The sequence below is a fragment of the Artemia sp. Qi Xiang Cuo genome, chromosome 21, assembly GCF_049724085.1.
Source record: "Artemia sp. Qi Xiang Cuo chromosome 21, ASM4972408v1, whole genome shotgun sequence".
Classification (NCBI taxonomy): Eukaryota; Metazoa; Arthropoda; class Branchiopoda; order Anostraca; family Artemiidae; genus Artemia; species Artemia sp. Qi Xiang Cuo.
The window spans coordinates 49,807,105-49,826,263 of record NC_142814.1 but is presented as its reverse complement, the minus strand read 5'-3'; the positions used below and the strand labels follow the sequence as shown (position 1 = coordinate 49,826,263).

The window sequence follows — 19,159 nt, the reverse complement described above, 5'->3', positions numbered from 1 at the left end:
CGGGAGGGGTTCAAACCCCCCTAACCCACTCCCGCTGGCTACGGCCTTGATGAGACCAGAAAATTTTGAGAATTCAATCGTTTATTTATCTAGTAATTAGACAGATATTCTACAAGCCCTAGAATATTTTTTCTTTCTTAAAGTTGCAATTTTTTATCATTTTTTTTACATTCTTGGGTTCTAAAGTACATCAGGGTAGGTGACACCTCCCAGCCTGTCTTGTGGGTGTCGTTGAATACAGAAGTTACAGAAAATAAATAAATACACATTCAGCTCTACAAGGCATTTTCTCTATGTTTTCTTTTTAGACCCTAATTGCGAATTTAGTACTTTTAAATAGCAGTTTTTTCCAAAGACATATCCGATTTTATCAAGTAAATCTCGCCCTTAATGAAGCAATCCTTTGGCAACTATATTTTTTCAGATAATAGCAGCAAAAAATGTAGATTTGATTTTTTTCTTGCAGTTTCAAAAATCTCAGAATTAGGTATTTCATTTTTAACAGTGCTCAAATAAGAAAAGCAGATTTTCCACGTTTCCTTACTATCATCATGGCATCTAGTACAGGACAATGGTTTTTTACCAAAGAACAAATTATGAACTCACCTAGCCGTCGATATGGCATGGATTATGATAAAGAAATGTCACATCGGCAGCAAGCCGCTAATTTGATCCAGGATATGGGCCAAACACTTCAAGTGTAAGTGGTCCTGAATGTCCCTGCAACTGCAAAAATTTATCAGTTAATTGACTGGCAATGGGAAATTTAAAATCTACTATTGCATTACCTTCTCTGTATAAAGACTACAATAAATAAATTGGTAATTTTTTTGCAGTTCATATTATTGACTTTCAAATAAAGTGAACATACCACTCAATGCCTTATTTTATGCAAGTGAATTTTACCCTCACCCCTATATATACCAATTCAGGGCATATATTGCACATTAGGGGGGTGGGAGTAAAGTTTAAACTTACCTCTCATTTTCATCAGAAATAAGATCCCCCCCCCCTCCCTCCCAAATGTGCAAATATATACCCTGAATTGGTACATAGCCTTTAGGCTATAGGGTTGAGAGTAAAATTCATTTATGACAAAAATAGTTATTATATTTGTAAAGAGCATACAAAAAGGCATTGGTCAATATCTACAAAATCATATTGTTGAGTTAGGAATAAAGTGAATACACCATTTGATGCCTTTTTTATGCTGATTACGAATATAATAAGCATTTCTATTCGAAATGAATTTCAGCCCCCCCCTATAGAGGCTATACCTAACCTAACCCTGAATTGGCCTATATAGGGGGGGGCTGAAACTCATTTCCGATAGAAATGCTTATTATATTCGTAATCAGCATAAAAAAAGGCATCAAATGGTGTATTCACTTTTGTCCTAACTCAATAACCTTAAATCGCACTTGCTAGCGATATGGACGAGTCCAGTGTACGCCAGTTAGTGATGATAGGGCTGCGGGACATCAGCTTCATCCCATTGCATGAGCCATAGTTTGGTTTCCCATTCCTTATCAAGATTGGCTTTGAAACTGTCAACGGATGGTGAACTCACTGTTGTTTTGCTCAGATATTTCCAGAGGCTTATGATGCAGTTGGAGAAGAAATGGTTCCTCTTCCTATGTATTAGCACGCTTCTAAAAAAGCTTCGCTGAATGACCCCTGGTTCTTGACAACTGGGCAGGCTGAAAGAGGTCCTTGTTGTCAGACTTGAGCAGTTTGTAGGTCATTATCATATCACCTCTTCGCTGACGGTATGGCAGAGTTGGTAGCTTGAGGCTCTGCAGTCAGCATTCATACTCTTTGTCTCTGAGCCCCTTTACGCATTTTGGCGCCCATCTTTGGACAGACTTGAGAGCCATCTGGTCTGTTTTATTAATTGGCGTGGCGACACGCATTCCAAATTCTAATCTCAGTCTCACCAGGCTCTTGTAAAGTTTTGTGATTATTGCAGGGGATCTACTTGTCATTGTACGTTTGATGAGACCGAGAGTTTGGTTTGCCTTTGCTACTGGTGCTCGGGTGTGGCAGTTGAAATTAAGGTCTTCGTCTACAACAACCCCCAGATCTCAATAATATGATATGATTTCAATCAATAATATGATTTCGTAGATATTGACCAAGGCATCAAGTGGTAGCCTATGTTCACTTTATTTGTTAGTCAATAATTTGAACTGTGAAAAGTTTACCAACAAATCCTTAACTGTCATTAATTTTAAATCTTTAAAGATTCTAGCCTAGGCTAGTCTATATTGGTTATAAAAAAACTAAGGAAATTGTCTGGGAAACTATGAAATAAACCACATCTATTAGTTCCCTTGGCTGGCAATGAGGTAAATAGGCCTAGCCTATTTACCAAAATCATATTATTGACTTACAAATAAAGTGAATATACCACTCAATGCCTTTTTATGCTCTTTCCAAATAGCCTATAATAGGCTAATCATTTTTGTTGGAAATTAATTTAACCCCCACCCCTATAGGCCTATATACCAATTCAGGGTATATAGGCTATTTGCACATTAGGGGGGTGGGGGTAAATTTTATTTCTGATGTAAATGAGAGGTAGGTTCAAAATTTACCCCCTCCCCCATAATGTGCAAATGTGTACCCTGAATTAGCATATAGGGGTGGGGGTAATTTTCATTTCCAACAAAAATGATTATTAGCCTATATTTAGAAAGAGCATAAAAAAGGTATAGAGTGGTATATTCACTTTATTCATAAGTCAATAATATGATTTATGTTAAATATTTACTGGCAATGAATTGTCACAATTACAGCTCTAACCATAAAAAGAATATATGCTATGCCTAAACTCGAATAACAAGAAATTCCTCTTTTGATCTTGCATGTCAGCTTCTAGAGAGCTGATTTTCTACAACCTTACCCCCCTTTCCAGTATTACAAAAAATAGCTTGTCTAGAATTCTACCAAATTTTAATAGGTATATACGCCTATTGCCTAAACAAGGTCAAGTTGGAAAATTTATAAGACTGGGAAATCAAAAGAGGGTTAACATAGTAGCTTGGTAATACCATTCTGGAGTTTTATTTGGTAAAATTCTACTGTAGATACTTTTGGCTATCTTGGAAAGGGGTTAGGTTGGGAAAATAATACTTTCAGGGATGGGTCTACAAGCTAAAGTGTGTCCTGGGAAGATATTTTGAAGCACCTACCTCCACTTGTCTCTCTAGTGGGTCCTGACCTTTAAAAAGCTGTGTGCTGTAAAAGGTGAAACCTTGCAAAATAGATCTTCTGCTTAAATGAATTACAACCAGTGGCAGATTCAGGGGGGAGGGGGTGTGCACCCCCCTAGCTTAGTCTAAAGTAGTGTAATTTACTTAATTAACCCAAGTTTGCATTAATTAAACTTGCTCCTAATGCAAGTTCATTAGATCAACCTATTTTATGCCCCCCCCCCAATTTGTTTTTATCAGATCAACCTATTTTGCCCCCCCCCCTTCTAAAAAAGAAATCCTGGATCCACCCCTGAGTACAACAAAATGGTTTTCAGCTTCACAGCTTTGCTAAATCCCAAATTATAAGGTTTTAAAGATTTACAAGTACATTTCCTAAATTAAAAAAAAAAACAAATAAGAAAAAAACATTGAGATGACTTAGAATTCTACTCAAATAACAGGAATTGCATTGTCAGAACTAAAGCCAGAGAAAAAGAAACTGAAAATTAAGGTAAAGTCTTGTTTTGTCAAAATTTCAATAGGTATTGACCTGTCATTTAGGCAAATATCAGGACCCTCTAAAGAGAGGAGTGGAGATAGGTACTTTAAAATACCTTCCCAGGACATACTTTAACCTGTAGACCCATCCCTGAAGTTTTATTTTGCTGACCTAGCCCATTTTCAAGATAGCAAAAAGCAGCTAAAGTAGAATTTTACCAAAATTCTAGTTTAGCTACTTTTTGCTATCTTGAAAAGGAGTTAGGTTAGGAGAATGAAACTTTCAGTAATGAATCCTGGGGTCAAAAACATATTCCAGGAAGGTATTGTAAAGCTTCCATTATTTTGACAGCACATACTGAAATTTTGACTAAACAACATTTTACCTTAATTTTCAGATATAGGTTTCTTTTTCTCTGGTTTTAGTTCTGAAATACAATTCCTGTTATTTGAGTAGAATTGTAATTTAGGAATTTTTCTGAATTTAGGAAATGTATTTGCAGATCTCTGAAACCTCAGAAATTGGGATTGAGCAAAGTTATGAAGCTGCAAACAGATTTCTTGTATTTAATTTAAGCAGAAGATCTGTTTTTCAAAGGTTTTGCTTTCATAACACAAACAGTTTTAAGGTCATCAAAGGTCACTGCCATATAGAGGGAGAAAGAGTAGAGATATGTACTTCAAAATACCTTCTCCAGATATACTTTAGTCTGTAGACCCATCCCTGAAAGTTTCATTTTCCTAATTTAACCCCTTTCTGGAATAGCAAAAAGTAGTCTGCTTTATTTTCCTAATCTTGCCACTTTCTAAGATATAAAAAATTAGCTTGTCTAGATTTGTACTGAAAAGGGTTAGGTTAAGAAAATGAAACTTTCAGGGATGGATCCACAGACTATAGTATGTCTTGGGAAAGCATTTTGAAGTACATACCTCCACTCCTTCTTCCTCTAGAAGGTCACATTTGATGACCCTTAAGAATCTTTGTGTTATAGAAGTGAAACCTTGCAAAATAGCTCTTGCTAAATCCTAATTTATGAGGTTTCAAAGATCTGTAATTATATTTCCTAAATTTAGGGAAAAAAATATTGATAAGGTTTAAAATTCTACTCAAATAACAGGAATGGCATTTTCAAAACTAAAACCAGAGAAAAAAAAAATGAAAATGTAAATGTGAAATTGAAAATGTAATTCCAGTATTATTTAAGGTATTACCTAAATTGCAGCTTGGAGCAAAATTAAGGATTTTCATCCTTGTAATGCTCTGTTATAACTTCAATGCATTTGAGGTTGAGGACTCAGCAGCTTCCCAGTCGTACAGGAACTCTTGCTGTAGCCATTCTTTGTCCAAACTTCTCTTGAAAGCACCTGTTGAATCAGCAGCCAATGTATTTTCAGAGAGTATATTCCACAAGATTGTTACTTGTTGGCTGAAAAAATGGCTTCTTTCTTGGACTAAGGAGCATTGCTTGAAGATCTTTTTGGAATGATCTTTAGTGACAGAATGTTCTGGAGGAGGGGTAAGGAGACAAAGGAGAAGATTTTTGGAAATAATTTTGTGGGTCATTATCATGTCACCATGTTTCCTCCAGTATGCAAGAGTGGGAAGTTTCAAGTGATGTAAACACTCTTTGTATGGCATTTGTTTGAGTCCTTTGACCATTTTGGTTGCTCTTTGTTGAACTCTTTCTAGAATTTCTTTGTCCTTCTTGAAATAGGGTGATGCCAGGGATAACCTCTAGGCGTGGGCAAACTAGTGCCTTGTAGAGCTTCATAAACATGCTTGGATGTCTGCTAGAGATAGATCTTTTAATCATTCCGAGAGATTGGAGGGCAGATGATGATACAGATTTTGCATTGGTGCTGAACTGTAGTTGATGATCAACAATGACTCCAAGATCTCTTTCTTCAGAGACTGCAGAAAGGGGGTCACCTTGGAGATGGTATTGCTGATGTGTGTTATGATTACCAAAGTGGATTACATGGCATTTTTCAATATTGAATGAGAGGAGTCATGTATCAGCCCAAGTCCCTAGCATATTAAGGTCATTTTGAATAGATTGCCAGTCAGAAGTTGTGGCTGCTTTACCAACAAGTTTTGAATCATCAGCATAAAGAGTGAGGAGGTTTGAGAGGAGATTGGGTTCATCATTTATATATAAGTTGAAGAGACTTGGCCCAAGAATGGTCCCCTGGGGAATGCTGCTTAAAACAGTTGTAGACAAGGAGCAATGAGGGACACCTTGAGAGTTGTGAACTTTTACAACTTGTGTTTGTTCTGAAAGGAAACTCTGTATCCACAGGAAAATAACGTCATCAACAGCTGCTGCTTTTAGTTTGGTAATGAGGAATTCATGGCAAACCCTGTCAAATGCTTTTGTGAGAGCTCCAGGAGCACCATATCAACAGGTACATCATTATCTAATAATGCTGTAACATACTCATATGTGTGTATAAGATTAGTGTCAACAGATCTTGAAGATCTGAAGCCATGTTGATTGGAAGTGAGGATGTTATTAGTTTCCAATTGCTGAATTAGAGCTCTATTAACACATCTCTCAAGCATCTTTACAACTGCAGAAGTGATGCTAATAGGACAATAATTTTCTGCATTATCTTTGGGGCCTTTTTTGTGGGTTGGTGTTATATAGGATTTTTTCCAATCTGACAGTAGTTCTCCATTTCGTTGAGACAGCTGGAAGAGTTCACACAAGGGAGAACTGAGAACAATTTGGCATTCCTTAAGAAGCCTTGGGTGTATTCCATCTGATCCTTTGGATTTATTTACATCAAGTTTTTCCAGGCTATTTAAGACCATATCTTTGGTAATTGATAGTTCTGGCTTTGAGTGACATATTAAATTTGATGGTGCTGCAGGAATAGTTGACCAAAGTTGGATGGTGAAGACAGAGGCAAACTGGGTATTTAATACATTGGCCTTATCTATTGGCGATGAGTGGGTTATGCCATTATGTCTGAGGTCAGGAATGATGTGATGGTTTGGATTTTTGGCAGAAACATGTCTCCAGAAAGATTTGGGGTTTGTCTTGATATCTGTGGCAAGCTTTTCCTCATGCTGAGACTTCAATTCCTTAACTACAGTAGAGGCAAGATTTCGAGCCTTTGAATACCTTATCCAATTTTCCTGAGATTTCTCCTTGTTGTACCTTTTCTAGGCTCTGGCTTTCCTGTTGATTGTTCTTTTTGCATCCTTTGTGAGGAATGGAAGTGTTTTTGGCTGTTTTCGGTAGATGATATGGGAGTGCTTTTTTTCAATTGATAGGAGGGCTTCTTTAAAATTTGTCCATGATATATTAATATCAGAAATAGTTTTATTTTCATCTATTCAGAAATAGTTCCAATTTATTGTGGCTAGTTCCTTCTCTATTGCTTGGTAGTCACTTAAAGTTTGAGGACGAAGATTAGGTTGCAGATGTATGTTCAAGGATAGCACAGAGAGGATAACTGAGTGGTCGCTGATGCCGACTGGAGGAAGAAATTCATTTCTGATAAGGGGATCTGGATTGCTCAAAATTATGAGATCCAACAAGGAAGGATTCTCATTGCCTTGATGCCTTGTCAACTGTTTGGTGAAGAAAGTTATCAGATAAGCAAGACACAAATGGTGAATCTCCATTATTAGATACTACATGACCAAGACCATCAACCCACTTAATTAATGGGAAGTTGAAATCACCAATAATTGTTAAATCAGATGATACTGTAGATGCCATTTTATCAATGATAGTTTTAAGATGTATTTCACAATCATTAAGACTGGGTGCACTAGGGCTTCTATATACACACCCAATACAGATTTTTTTATTTTCTTGGAGAGTAATATCAAGCCATAAACTTTCCACCCAGGGTACATAAAAAATTTGACAGTTAATAAGACTAACCTGGAAACCTTCCCTGACATAAATACCAACTCCTCTTCTGCAGTTTGGTTGCCCCAGGTTAGTGAAGCACTGAAAACCAGATATCTGCAACATACTTTTGGTAACAGGTAGCCTATTGTAGTAAATTTTGGCAGAATCTCCACTAACCCAGCAATATCTGCTTCTTCATCTTTTAAGAGCAATTGGATATTTAGAAGTTTATTTGTAAGAGAATCAACATTGCTAGAGATGACATGCAGGGTATTATTATTTTGAGGCTTATGTGACCAGTTGTCCAGAGGAAGAGGCCCTGTAGCTGTGACTGTGTTTGACAAAGGCAGGGTAGATGTTAATTCAGAGATGGCACTGATGAAGCTTGATTTACTCAAACTATCACATGAAAAGAAAAATTCACTAAGTTCATTTTCAGTTGATACACTAGTATTAGCACTTGAAGTTCTACAAAGTGAAGAGGATAACTGCAAGAAATCCGGGCTATTTACAGGAGGTGAGGGACAAACTGTTATATCTCCATTGTGGCCGGGTTCAGGGCTGGCTTTGGAACTTTCCAACTGTGATGATCTGCAACGTTTTTGTCACAATTTGGCCTTTGAAAATGATGAGACCTTTTTCACCAGAGTTTATTCGCGTTTTCAGCATATCTATGAGAGTCTTATGTTTATCACGCTCAGCCTTTGATGTGTCACCACAAAACTGAATATCTGCACAGAGTTCACAAGAATGGTCAATGATTTTCCTTTTGATGTCTACACTGGGAATAGAGAAAAGGATAGGTGGTGGGCATGCATTTATGGACTGTGGGTTTGCAGGGATGAGGAGTCTTTTCACATTTGTAATTTGAATGCCTTGGAGTTTGTAATTTTGGCTGAGGTATGACTGGATGTAGAGTTGTTTGTCCAATTGTGACAGGATACCATATGCAACTATGTTTAGAGCTCTACATTGTCTATCCTCTGCTCTCCAGCAAAAAGGTGCTGAACCTCACAATTGAGATGTTAGGCAAAATCAGTATTTGGCAAGGCAGTCTCTTGTTGCACAAGGGTTTTGATTTCAGCACACACATCAGAAATTGAACAGTTGACACACATGCTGAAGCCTTGACATCTTTACTAATAAATACAGCTAATCATGCTATCCCCAGGACAACACCTAAGAAAACATTCCCTAAACAAATTCCTAAAGCACAAGCGGGCTTTTCAGTAAAACTATTTAGCCCTTTTCCTTTTGCTTCACTCTGTGGGCTACAGAGCTACTGGCTTGATTGACTCATATTTATTATATATATTCAGATATCATTCAGCAGATCTTTCAACTCAAGAAGTTCAAATATAAGATGATAGATGTCGATTTCTATGCTCTGTGTGCAGGTATAGTTGGCTAGGCTCTTGGCTGATAGTGAGATTTTGTGGTGTTTAAAGTATTTTTACAGTTTACAAAGCAAGGTATGTTGTGCAGACGTCAGCATATTACATTCAAATAGGCAATGGTCAATTGTTTCATTATTCATATTACAATGCCTGCAAAGAGGGGACAGGGGAATTGAACCACTTGAATTAGAAATCTTATATGAGAATGCAAGGAAATTTAGTCCATTTGTTCCAGAACGAATTCTATGATAAATTTTAGAAAGAAACTTATTGGGAAAAGGGGAAAGGAAAGGATCAATCTTATTAAAATCAATATCTGATAGCCTTCATCGGTAAATGTCTCTAATCGGGATTGGTCTCCCACTTGGCTGGTCAATATTTATAGCATTTTTTGCTATTCCATCAACCTGATGATTACCACTTATGCCAGAGTGGCTTGGAATGTACTGAAAGTAAGTTTTTATGCCACTTGAAGCAAGATTATCAATAATACTGTGACAATGATAAGTGTCAATGTCCAACTTATATTGAGGAGCTGAGGCCAGCAACTCAAGGCTTGATAAAGAGTCGGAATAGATGATAATATTATTCGAATTCTCAATCAAAGATTGGTTTTGCTTAAGGTGTTCTAATGCCATGATTATGGCATTTAACTCAGCTGACATTATAGATAAATTATTAAATAATCTCTTGCCCATTGCAATTTTCAGGTGAGGAAGGAAAACACCACTTGCAAATTTCTCATTTATTTTTGACCCATCAACGAATATTTGGAGGTGATTTTTATAGGTAATTGTATTAACTTCTGCAAATTTTTTCTCAACAAAAGCAATGGGGGTTCAATCTTTATTCCATTTTGAAAATTCAGTATTTATTATGGGAAATGACCAATTCCATGGGGGGGATTGGGGAAAAGTAGGTGCAATAGACTTTGCTGGTACAGGGAACTTCTTTTGAATATTGGCATACTCATCTGCAATACCTCTATACATGGCTGGATTTCTTAACCAATTATGTAATGTGTGTGAGCTATTTGATTCAATTTTTGTAAGATGTTTTATCAAGAGAAAGCTACGTCTCTCCCTTATTGTTGTTAATCCACTCTCCATAAGCAGAAACTTGGTGTTTGTGAGTTTCCTAAGACCAAATATGAGACGTATTATATCATTTTGTGTTGTTTCAATTTTTTGCATTTGGGTCTTTGCACATGCACCATAGACAATGAGCCCATAGTCAATATGGGGTCTTATATGTGATTTATAAAACTGGAGTAAGGTTTTCTCCTTACAACCCCAGGGTTTGGAAAGAAGTCTTTTTAGTATATTTGCTTTTCTATAACATTTTTTTATTGTGTTTGAAATGTGGAGGTGGAAATTAAGTTTTTGGTCAAGCATGAGACCTAGGTAATTAATATTATTATCTTCTGGAATAGTTAATTTATTTAGAGTTAGTTTTGCATTACTATGGTTTTGCTTCCGGTGAAATTGGATTATTTTTGACTTAGTGGGTGCAAATAGGTAAAACTGAATTTTGAGAAAATTTTTATAACTGGGAAAGTGACTTTTGCAGATTTGACTGTGCTATCTGAAAGGTGTTGCCAGATGACCATAGCACCAGATCATCAGCATATTGTAGATTCGTGTGGGGTTGGTTCATGTCCCAGAGATATAGGGCAAATAGGAGGCAACTGAGGACTGCTCCCTGAGGTAGGCCTTTGGATATTGTCTTTTGGGGTGAAGAGGCTTAACCAACACAAACAATGAAACTTTGCACTTATATGAAGGATTTCATAAAGGATAATAGCTTAAGATGTACTCCAATGTTTGCGAGTTTATTTAAAAGGATTTGGTGGGTCGCATTGTCATATGCTCCTTCAAAATCAAGGAAAGCTGCCACTAAGATATTATTTTTTTACATAGATTCATTTATTGCATTTGTTAGCAAAATGAAAGCATCTGTTGAGGAATGGTATTTCCTGAATCCAGTTTGAGTGTGTGGGATCATGTTATTTTTCTCAACAAACCAGAGGAGTCTGTGATAAATCATTTTCTCCATTATTTTCCCCATCACAGGTGTAATCATTGTGGGCCTATAAGACTCAGGGTTATCTTTTGGTTTATTTTTCTTTAGGATTGGTAGGAGGGACGAACATTTCCATATATTGGGGAACCTAGAAGATGCCCAAGCGTGATTATAACAATTTAGCAGTTCTTGTTTGTATGAAGGTGTGAGATTTTATCCATGTAGGGTGTATATTGTCATAGCTGCTGCTAGTTTTGGACCTAATATGATGTATTGCATTATTCAATTCCTGGATTGAAAATGGATTAGTTATGTACTCGGATCCTGGGCGTGGTTGGTAACTAGGATTCATAGGAATTGTGGACAGTTTGCTTTGATTATTTGATGTTGGCTTATTAACAAAAAGAGTTGCAAATAGGTTAGCCTTTTCATTATCATTTCCATAATGGGTATTATTATGTATAAGCTCATACAGGAGTGGGTTGGGAGAAGTCTTTTTCCCACATATGTGGCTTATGACTTTATGTATAATTGGCTGATGCGTTTCTCTGGAGCGATTATTTGCAAAATTGTTCCAGTATTTATATTTGGCATCTATTATAGTCCTTTTTAGATTAGATTCTGCTTGTAATTTTTTTAAATATGTAGTAGGTGTTGGTTTTTTTTATGAATTCTGTCCTAGCTGCCTTTTTTATCCTCCATCTATTTAGGCTCTCATTTGTCCACCATGCTTTAGGAATTTGTTCAGGGAATGTTTTCTTAGGTGTTGTCCTGGGGATAGCATGATTAGCTGTATTTATTAGTAAAGATGTCAACGCTTCAGCATGTGTGTCAACTGTTGTGTTAGAAATGCATGAACTTTGGGGGAAACTTGTAATTTCATCATTTAGCTTATTTTGGAAAATAGACCAATTTGCTTTAGTGTTGATATATTTGGAGGTATGATATGAAGTTTCAGCAGGTTCATTTAGGGAGCAAACTATAGCAAAGTGGTCTGTACATAGACTATCAATTTTATTTATGTAAATTTTGTTCAAAAAATTTAAAGACACAATTTGTAGGTCAATTGTGGAGAATTTGCCACTTTTGGGGTTGAAATATGTATTCAGGTTTGGAGGGGCAGCAACAGCTAATTCATTTTTATTTGAAGTCATATGCTCAATAAATTTACCAGCTTTATTTGCTGGTTTATTCCCCCACAAAAGGCTGTGGGCATTGAAATCATCACAAATAATGATATTTTTTAACATATTAGAATTATTTATATAATTAAAAAAATCCTTGGCATCTGTAGTTTGGCCATTAGGGTTATAAAAGCTTATTATGTAGGTTTTTAAATTATTCAGCCAAACACTTATACTAATTACATCAACATCATTTTCAAATCTGGAAAATTGATGCCACAAAATTTTATATTATTATTAACTAATAAAGCTACACCACCTCCTTTTCTCTCTGAAGATCTATCCTTTCTCAGGATAGTATATCCCAGAGGAGTATTGATTGTACTCCAAGTGGAGTATTGATAAATGTTGTGTTGTTGATTTATTTTTCATATGACTGTGTATCAATGTTCAGCTTTGTTAAAAGTAAAGCAAGATCTTTTTTTGCTTGAATGAGCATATCATCTGGGATGTAGATTTTTGCCAATTCTGCAATAATTTTTATTTTCTGTAGTTGATGTAAGTTCATGGCCTGAACTGCATTAGAGTTTAGAATGAATAAGCATATATTTGGGGATTTCATTTTAGGTAGTGCATCCTGTTTGTTGGTTAAGGGATTGATTCATGGTAGTGTTTCTGGTTTGTTTCTTCTTGGGAGGGAGGGCCAGGCTGGCCTCATCTCACCGGAAAAGGAGGCTTGTTGGCATGGTGATTCCTTCTGATAGGGATTTGAGCTAGGGGGCTTAGAAGATGGTGTTTTATATGGGGTGCTTGATGCATTGGGGGCATTTGACTTGGGGGTTTTGGTTGGTTTCATTACCGGCTTTATTTGGTATTGTTGGGCAGCATTTGCTTCCATTGCTGCAAAGGGGTATGGGATGGCCTTCTCTGTTGATATTTGGAGTGTTAGAGCTCTTTTCTTGTATGCAGGGCATAATGATTTATTTGTAGATTCATGTGGGCCTTTGCAATTGATGCATGTAAGCTGAGTGTTGTTGCAAGTTGTCAGCTCTTTAGGATGGAAAGATTTACAATTACTACAGTCTTGGAGAATTTCATTACATTTGTTTGTCGTGTGTCCCAGTTTGAAACACTTCTGACACTGAATAGGCTTAGGCTTGTATTTCTTGTGTGGTTTGATCTGCCCAAATAGGAATAATTTTTCTGGGATATCAATTTTATCTTTTAGTGTGAATAAGAAAGATCTACTAGTTTTTAGGTAGATTTTTAAGAGTATGATTTGAGTATTGCACTTCCCACATTCTGTCTACCTTGAATTGTCAAGGTAATAAATTTAGCATTCTGAGCATTGATGAGATACAATACTTTCATTTGAGCGCCAGGAGAGGAAAAGCTAGCAGAAGAGGGGAAAGTACCTGTGGCAAGTGCTCTAGTGGTATCTGCTGAGAGTTATTTGTCCAAGAGAATTGATAAATTTTTGCTATTTATACCAAACCAGAAATGGTGAGCAAACGGATGCGTGTTAGCCTGGTGAAGGGTACTGACAAGTGTGCAGCCTGTGAAGATAATTTGAACAAAGGTTCTAATGCTATGAACTGTGATGATTGTGAGCGATGGCTGTGTGCAGAATGCCTTGCTCTTTCAGAACCAGAATATATTTTATTAACAAAGATGACTTGCTCAATGGGCTGTGAGTGGAAATGTCCCATGTGCAAAGGCAACCCAAAAGGCAGTGTTAATGCCTCAGAAATAGCAAAAATTGTGGACAGAGCATAAAAAGGTCACTAGGTGGTCTTGATGACACAATAAAGAACCTGGATGTGAAAATCAAAGAAACGGTTAAAGACTCATGTTCGAGCTTGAAAGATGAACTGAAAGCTGAAATAGACACAAATTTCACAAGCCTCGAAGATAGAGTACGCTCCCTGGAGCAGCACTCGGGAGCTGCCACAGACCAAAAAGTGTTGAAAGACCTTGTGACTGCTGAAACAACTGCTCTAAAGGAAGCCCTAAACGAACAATTTGAAAGCAGGGTGAAGGTGCTAATCTTTGAAGACCATGACAGACAGAAGAGAAGATTGAATATAGTGGCCTTTGGAGTTGCTACTCAAACCGATGATGCCCAGTTTGTCCTCGAGCCTAGCTAACGAATACGGCTTACCTTGTAATTTCATCATTTAGCTTATTTTGGAAAATAGACCAATTTGCTTTAGTGTTGATATATTTGGAGGTATGAAATGAAGTTTCAGCAGGTTCAGTTAGGGAGCAAACTATAGCAAAGTGGTCTGTACATAGACTATCAATTTTATTTATGTAAATTTTGTTCAAAAAATTTAAAGACACAATTTGTAGGTCAATTTGGGAGAATTTGCCACTTTTGGGGTTGAAATATGTATTCAGGTTTGGAGGGGTAGCAACAGCTAATTCATTATTATTTGAGGTCATATACTGAATAAATTTACCAGCTTTATTTGCTGGTTTATTCTCCCACAAAAGGCTGTGGGCATTGAAATCACCACAAATACTGATATTTTTTAACATATTAGAATTATTTATATAATTAAAGAAATCCTTGGCATCTGTAGTTTGGCCATTAGGGTTATAGAAGCTTATTATGTAGGTTTTTAAATTATTCAGCCAAACACTTATACCAATTACATGAACATCATTTTCAAAATCTGGAAAATTGATGCCACAAAATTTTATATTATTATTAACTAATAAAGCTACGCCACCTCCTTTTCTCTCTGAAGATCTATCCTTTCTCAGGATAGTATATCCCATAGACTTAATTTGTTGTTTTTGGGTTAAATGAGTTTCCTGGAGGCAAGCAATATTAATGGAGTTATTATTCATAAATGATATTATTTCATTTAGATTATTTTCTGTGAGTGATCTTACATTCCATTGGAGTATTGATAAATGTTGTGTTGTTGATTTATTCTTTATATGACTGTGTATCAATGTTCAGCTTTGTTAAAAGTAAAGCAAGATCTTTTTTTGCTTGAATGAGCATATCATCTGGGATGTACATTTTTGCCAATTCTGCAATAATTTTTGTTTTCTGTAGTTGATGTATGTTCATGGCCTGAACTGCATTACAGTTTAGAATGAATAAGCATATATTTGGGGATTGCATTTTTGGTAGTGCATCCTGTTTGTTGGTTAAGGGATTGATTCCTGGTAGTGTTTCTGGTTTGTTTCTTCTTGGGAGGGAGGGCCAGGCTGGCCTCATCTCACCAGAAAACGAGGCTTGTTGGCTTGGTGACTCTTCTGATAGGGATTTGAGCTAGGGGGCTTAGAAGATGGTGTTTTATATGGGGTGCTTGATGCATTGGGGGAATTTGACTTGGGGGTTTTGGTTGGTTTCATTACAGGCTTTATTTGGTATTGTTGGGCAGCATTTGCTTCCATTGCTGCAAAGGGGTATGGGGTGGCTTTCTCTGTTGATATTTGGAGTGTTAGAGCTCTTTTCTTGTATGTAGGGCATAATGATTTATTTGTAGATTCATGTGGGCCTTTGCAATTGATGCATGTAGGCTGAGTGTTGTTGCAAGTTGTCAGCTCTTTAGGATGGAAAGATTTAGAATTACTACACTCTTGGAGAATTTCATTGCATTTGTTTGTCGTGTGTCCCAGTTTGAAACACTTCTGACACTGAATAGGCTTAGGTTTGTATTCCTTGTGTGGTTTGATTTACCCAAATAGGAATAATTTTTCTGGGATATCAATTTTATCTTTTAGTGTGAATAAGAAAGATTTACTAGTTTTTTGGCCATTAGAGTTAGTTTTTCCAAGTTGGGTAACATCCTCAACTGGGATTATGTTTCCAGCCCTATCTGAGAGCGCTTCTTTTAACTCCTGAGTAGATATCTCTGGGAGAACATTATAAACTACTATTTTTGTTGGTGATTGTTTTGGGATCCAATTAGATGCAATAATTGGGGTATTCAGAAGGGATTTAATGTTAATTATTGTATCTACTGATTTCTGATCTTCTACAGCTATTAGCAGAGATCCATCACGGTTAATGTTAAGAGAAAACATTGATTTCAACTATTTAAAAATTCCAACTCTTATTGCAGTGATCAGTTTTATTTTAAAGGGGGTAGGGGGAGTAATTTTAGGGTAATTTCCTAAGTTTTTGGAGGGAGACTCTTGGGCAGGGAGAGGGGAAATGCTTGTAATTGTGGAGGTTTTTTTATTTTTTTTAGAACTTCTAGAGAGGACCTCTTGAAACCCATTATCATCGTTTATGGTTACATTAGCCCCTACACTTATCATTGTCCTATTCTCCGAATTGGAGCTATCATTAGAACTTTGAGATAGGGTGCTTGACTAGCCAGGATGGGTATCTTTCACTATGACACTTTCACTCGAATTTGATTTGGGATCTGGCGGGACTTTTTTTTGGAGGACTTCTAATCATTGCCTATTGGAAAAAGCTATAAAACACAAAAATAAAACTAAAAACAAGAAGGAAAAATAGATGATATCAAACCGTCTTCACTATACTATGGGGAGGATAAACACCACAGTATAGCCCTGAGGATGACTTGAGCAGAATTGGTTTGGTACAACTGCTGATTAGAAGAGATAATAATCACAAGAAAATATATTTCGATTTTCTTATAAGGTTGCTGTTGCTGTAACTTGTAGTAAATTTTGGCAGCCATATCTGCTTCTTCATCTTTTAGGAGCACTTGGATATTTAGAAGCTTGTTTTTGAGAGAATCAGCATTGCTAGAGATGACATGCAGGGTATTATTATTTTGAGGCTTTCAACATGCTAATTCAGAGATGGCACTGAGGAAGCTCAAAATAATCCAACTATCGCATGAAAAGAAAATTTCACTAAGTCCATTTTCAGTTGATGCACTAGTATTAACACTTGAAGTTCTACAAAGCAAAGAGGATAACTGCAAGAAATCAGGGCTATTTACAGAAGGTGAGGGACAAACTGTTATATCCCCATTGCAGCTGGGTTCAGGTTACTCCCAAGAAAATTTTTGACAAGCTGGACCTAAGACCAAATCTACAACTAAGAAACCAACAGCTAACCAGCTACTGTGGAGCTAGGATCCCTGTCATTGGCACTTGTGATCTTACCTGCAGCCACAAACAGTATCTTAGGGCAGCTCACAAATTCTATGTGGTGGATTCAGATTCAACTCTGATCATGGGGTATTGATCAAGTATAGATTTGAACCTCATCAAATTGGTACTAAATGTCAACTCTGAAGAAACAAGTGTAGTTGATGAGTACAAAAGCATCTTTGAAAGTATTGGCTAACTGGAGGGCAAATGCTACATCAATCCAAAAGAGGGCCCATGTCTACCGTTTACCCAGCTAGAAGGGTACCAGAGGCATTAAAAGACAAACTCCAGAAAGAACTTATCAGAATGGAAAGAGATGGAGTTTTTGAAAAAGTCACTGAGCCCACAGAGTGGGTCAACTCGATGGTTATGATCAAAAAGAAGAATGGAACTGTGCACAGATCCAGAAGATCTCAACAAATGCATAAAGCACCCTTGCTACCCCATACCAAATGCTGTTTTAGTGCAAGCAGTGTGTGCTATTTCGGGCACATAAATGGAGCAGATGGAATGAAACCAGACCCAGAAAAACTGAGAGCCATCAAAGAGATGTCCAGACCTTAATGCTGTGAAGAGTTGCTTACTCTCCTTGGAATTTTGAACTATCTTTCAAAATACATTCCAGATCTATCTACTAGAAACAAAAGCCTGCAGACACAATCAAATTGGAGCTGTTTTCTTGGAGCCCAGAAAATGCCAGAAACATGTCATCAAACCAGAAAGAGCCTATGATCAATCATGAGATACCAATTTTGCCATGGCAAAGGCAAAACTCTTGACAGTGGACCATCATAGCTGTTTTTTTAAGTGGACAAACTCAGCTCCACTACATCAAAGGCCATCATCTCTAAACTCAAATCCCACTTTGCCAGATATGGCATTCCATCCATACTAATGTTTGACAATGCCCCTCAGTACCCCTCTACTGAATTTCAAGAGTTTGTCAAAACCTGGGGATTCACTCACAGAACATCAAGTCCAACATACCCCCAGTCTAATGGGCTTGTAAAAAAAAACTGTACAGACAGCAAAGAATCTCCTGAAAAATAATGCCTCAGAAAATAATGAAATAAAGCCTCAGAAAATAATGAAGACCCATACTTAGGACTGCTCAAATACAGGAACACACCTGTTGATGGACTAGCCTTGCTATCCCAACTTCTATTGAGTTGTCAACTGAGACCTCTTCTCCCGTGTTACCACTGGCCACTTAAAAAAGAAAGTGGTCAGCAGTTGTAAGTTCATTAAGAAATGTACAGTTCTTCAGAGACAACAGAAGCATCCTTACAACACAGTGTCTAGGCTGTTGCCATCAGTCAAGGTGGAGAAATCAGTTTATGTGCAGAAGGCTCTAGACAGGAAATGGAGCAGAGCAAGAGTAATTGCCATATCTGAGTCTCTGCAATCTTACATAGTTGAGACAGAGGATGGATCTGTCATCAGACAGAACAGAATACATCTCTCAAACCACCTTGGAAACAACTGAGACAAAGACATGGCTGATCAAATTGGGAGGGTTTTGGCCCCATTTGCTACCCCAAACAAGGCTGTTCTGCTTCAGAAATCACCTCCACTGCTGGTAAATCAGCTCTACAGATTACCGCTCTGCTGTTTGCCACTAGAACGGTTGAGGACAGAGATCACCCCATCAGAATCCCCAGTTCAACCATGTGAAGCAGTACCTGGTTCCCAAGCTGGTGCCAGAACACAGTATGGAAGAGTGATCATCCCACCAAAGAAATTGACACACATTATGTGTAGTGGAAGTAGGCACTGTGTATACCCAGAGTAATAAACCAGGGAAGTGAGCCTAGTGTCTTCTTGAATTTTGTTAAGAAGAGTATGAGTGTAAGTGTGAGAGTAGAATTAATTAGTGCATAACTGTTATGTGTATATAGAATATACATTAGAGAAGAAAGCCTAGCACCTTCTTATGAGGTATATTAATTCCAATC

The 19,159-nt window shown here is 37.1% G+C and overlaps 1 protein-coding gene across 1 annotated transcript in view; it reads left to right on the top strand.

The window, feature by feature from the left end:
- Window positions 1–551: 551 nt before the first annotated feature.
- CycT (Cyclin T) overlaps window positions 552–19,159 on the top strand; it is a 99,928-nt gene continuing 81,320 nt past the window's right edge. Inside the window, exon 1 of the mRNA XM_089107280.1 lies at window positions 552–700. Within this exon, the coding sequence (XP_088963406.1) occupies window positions 552–700 (149 nt within the window). The remainder of the gene's footprint in view (window positions 701–19,159) is intronic.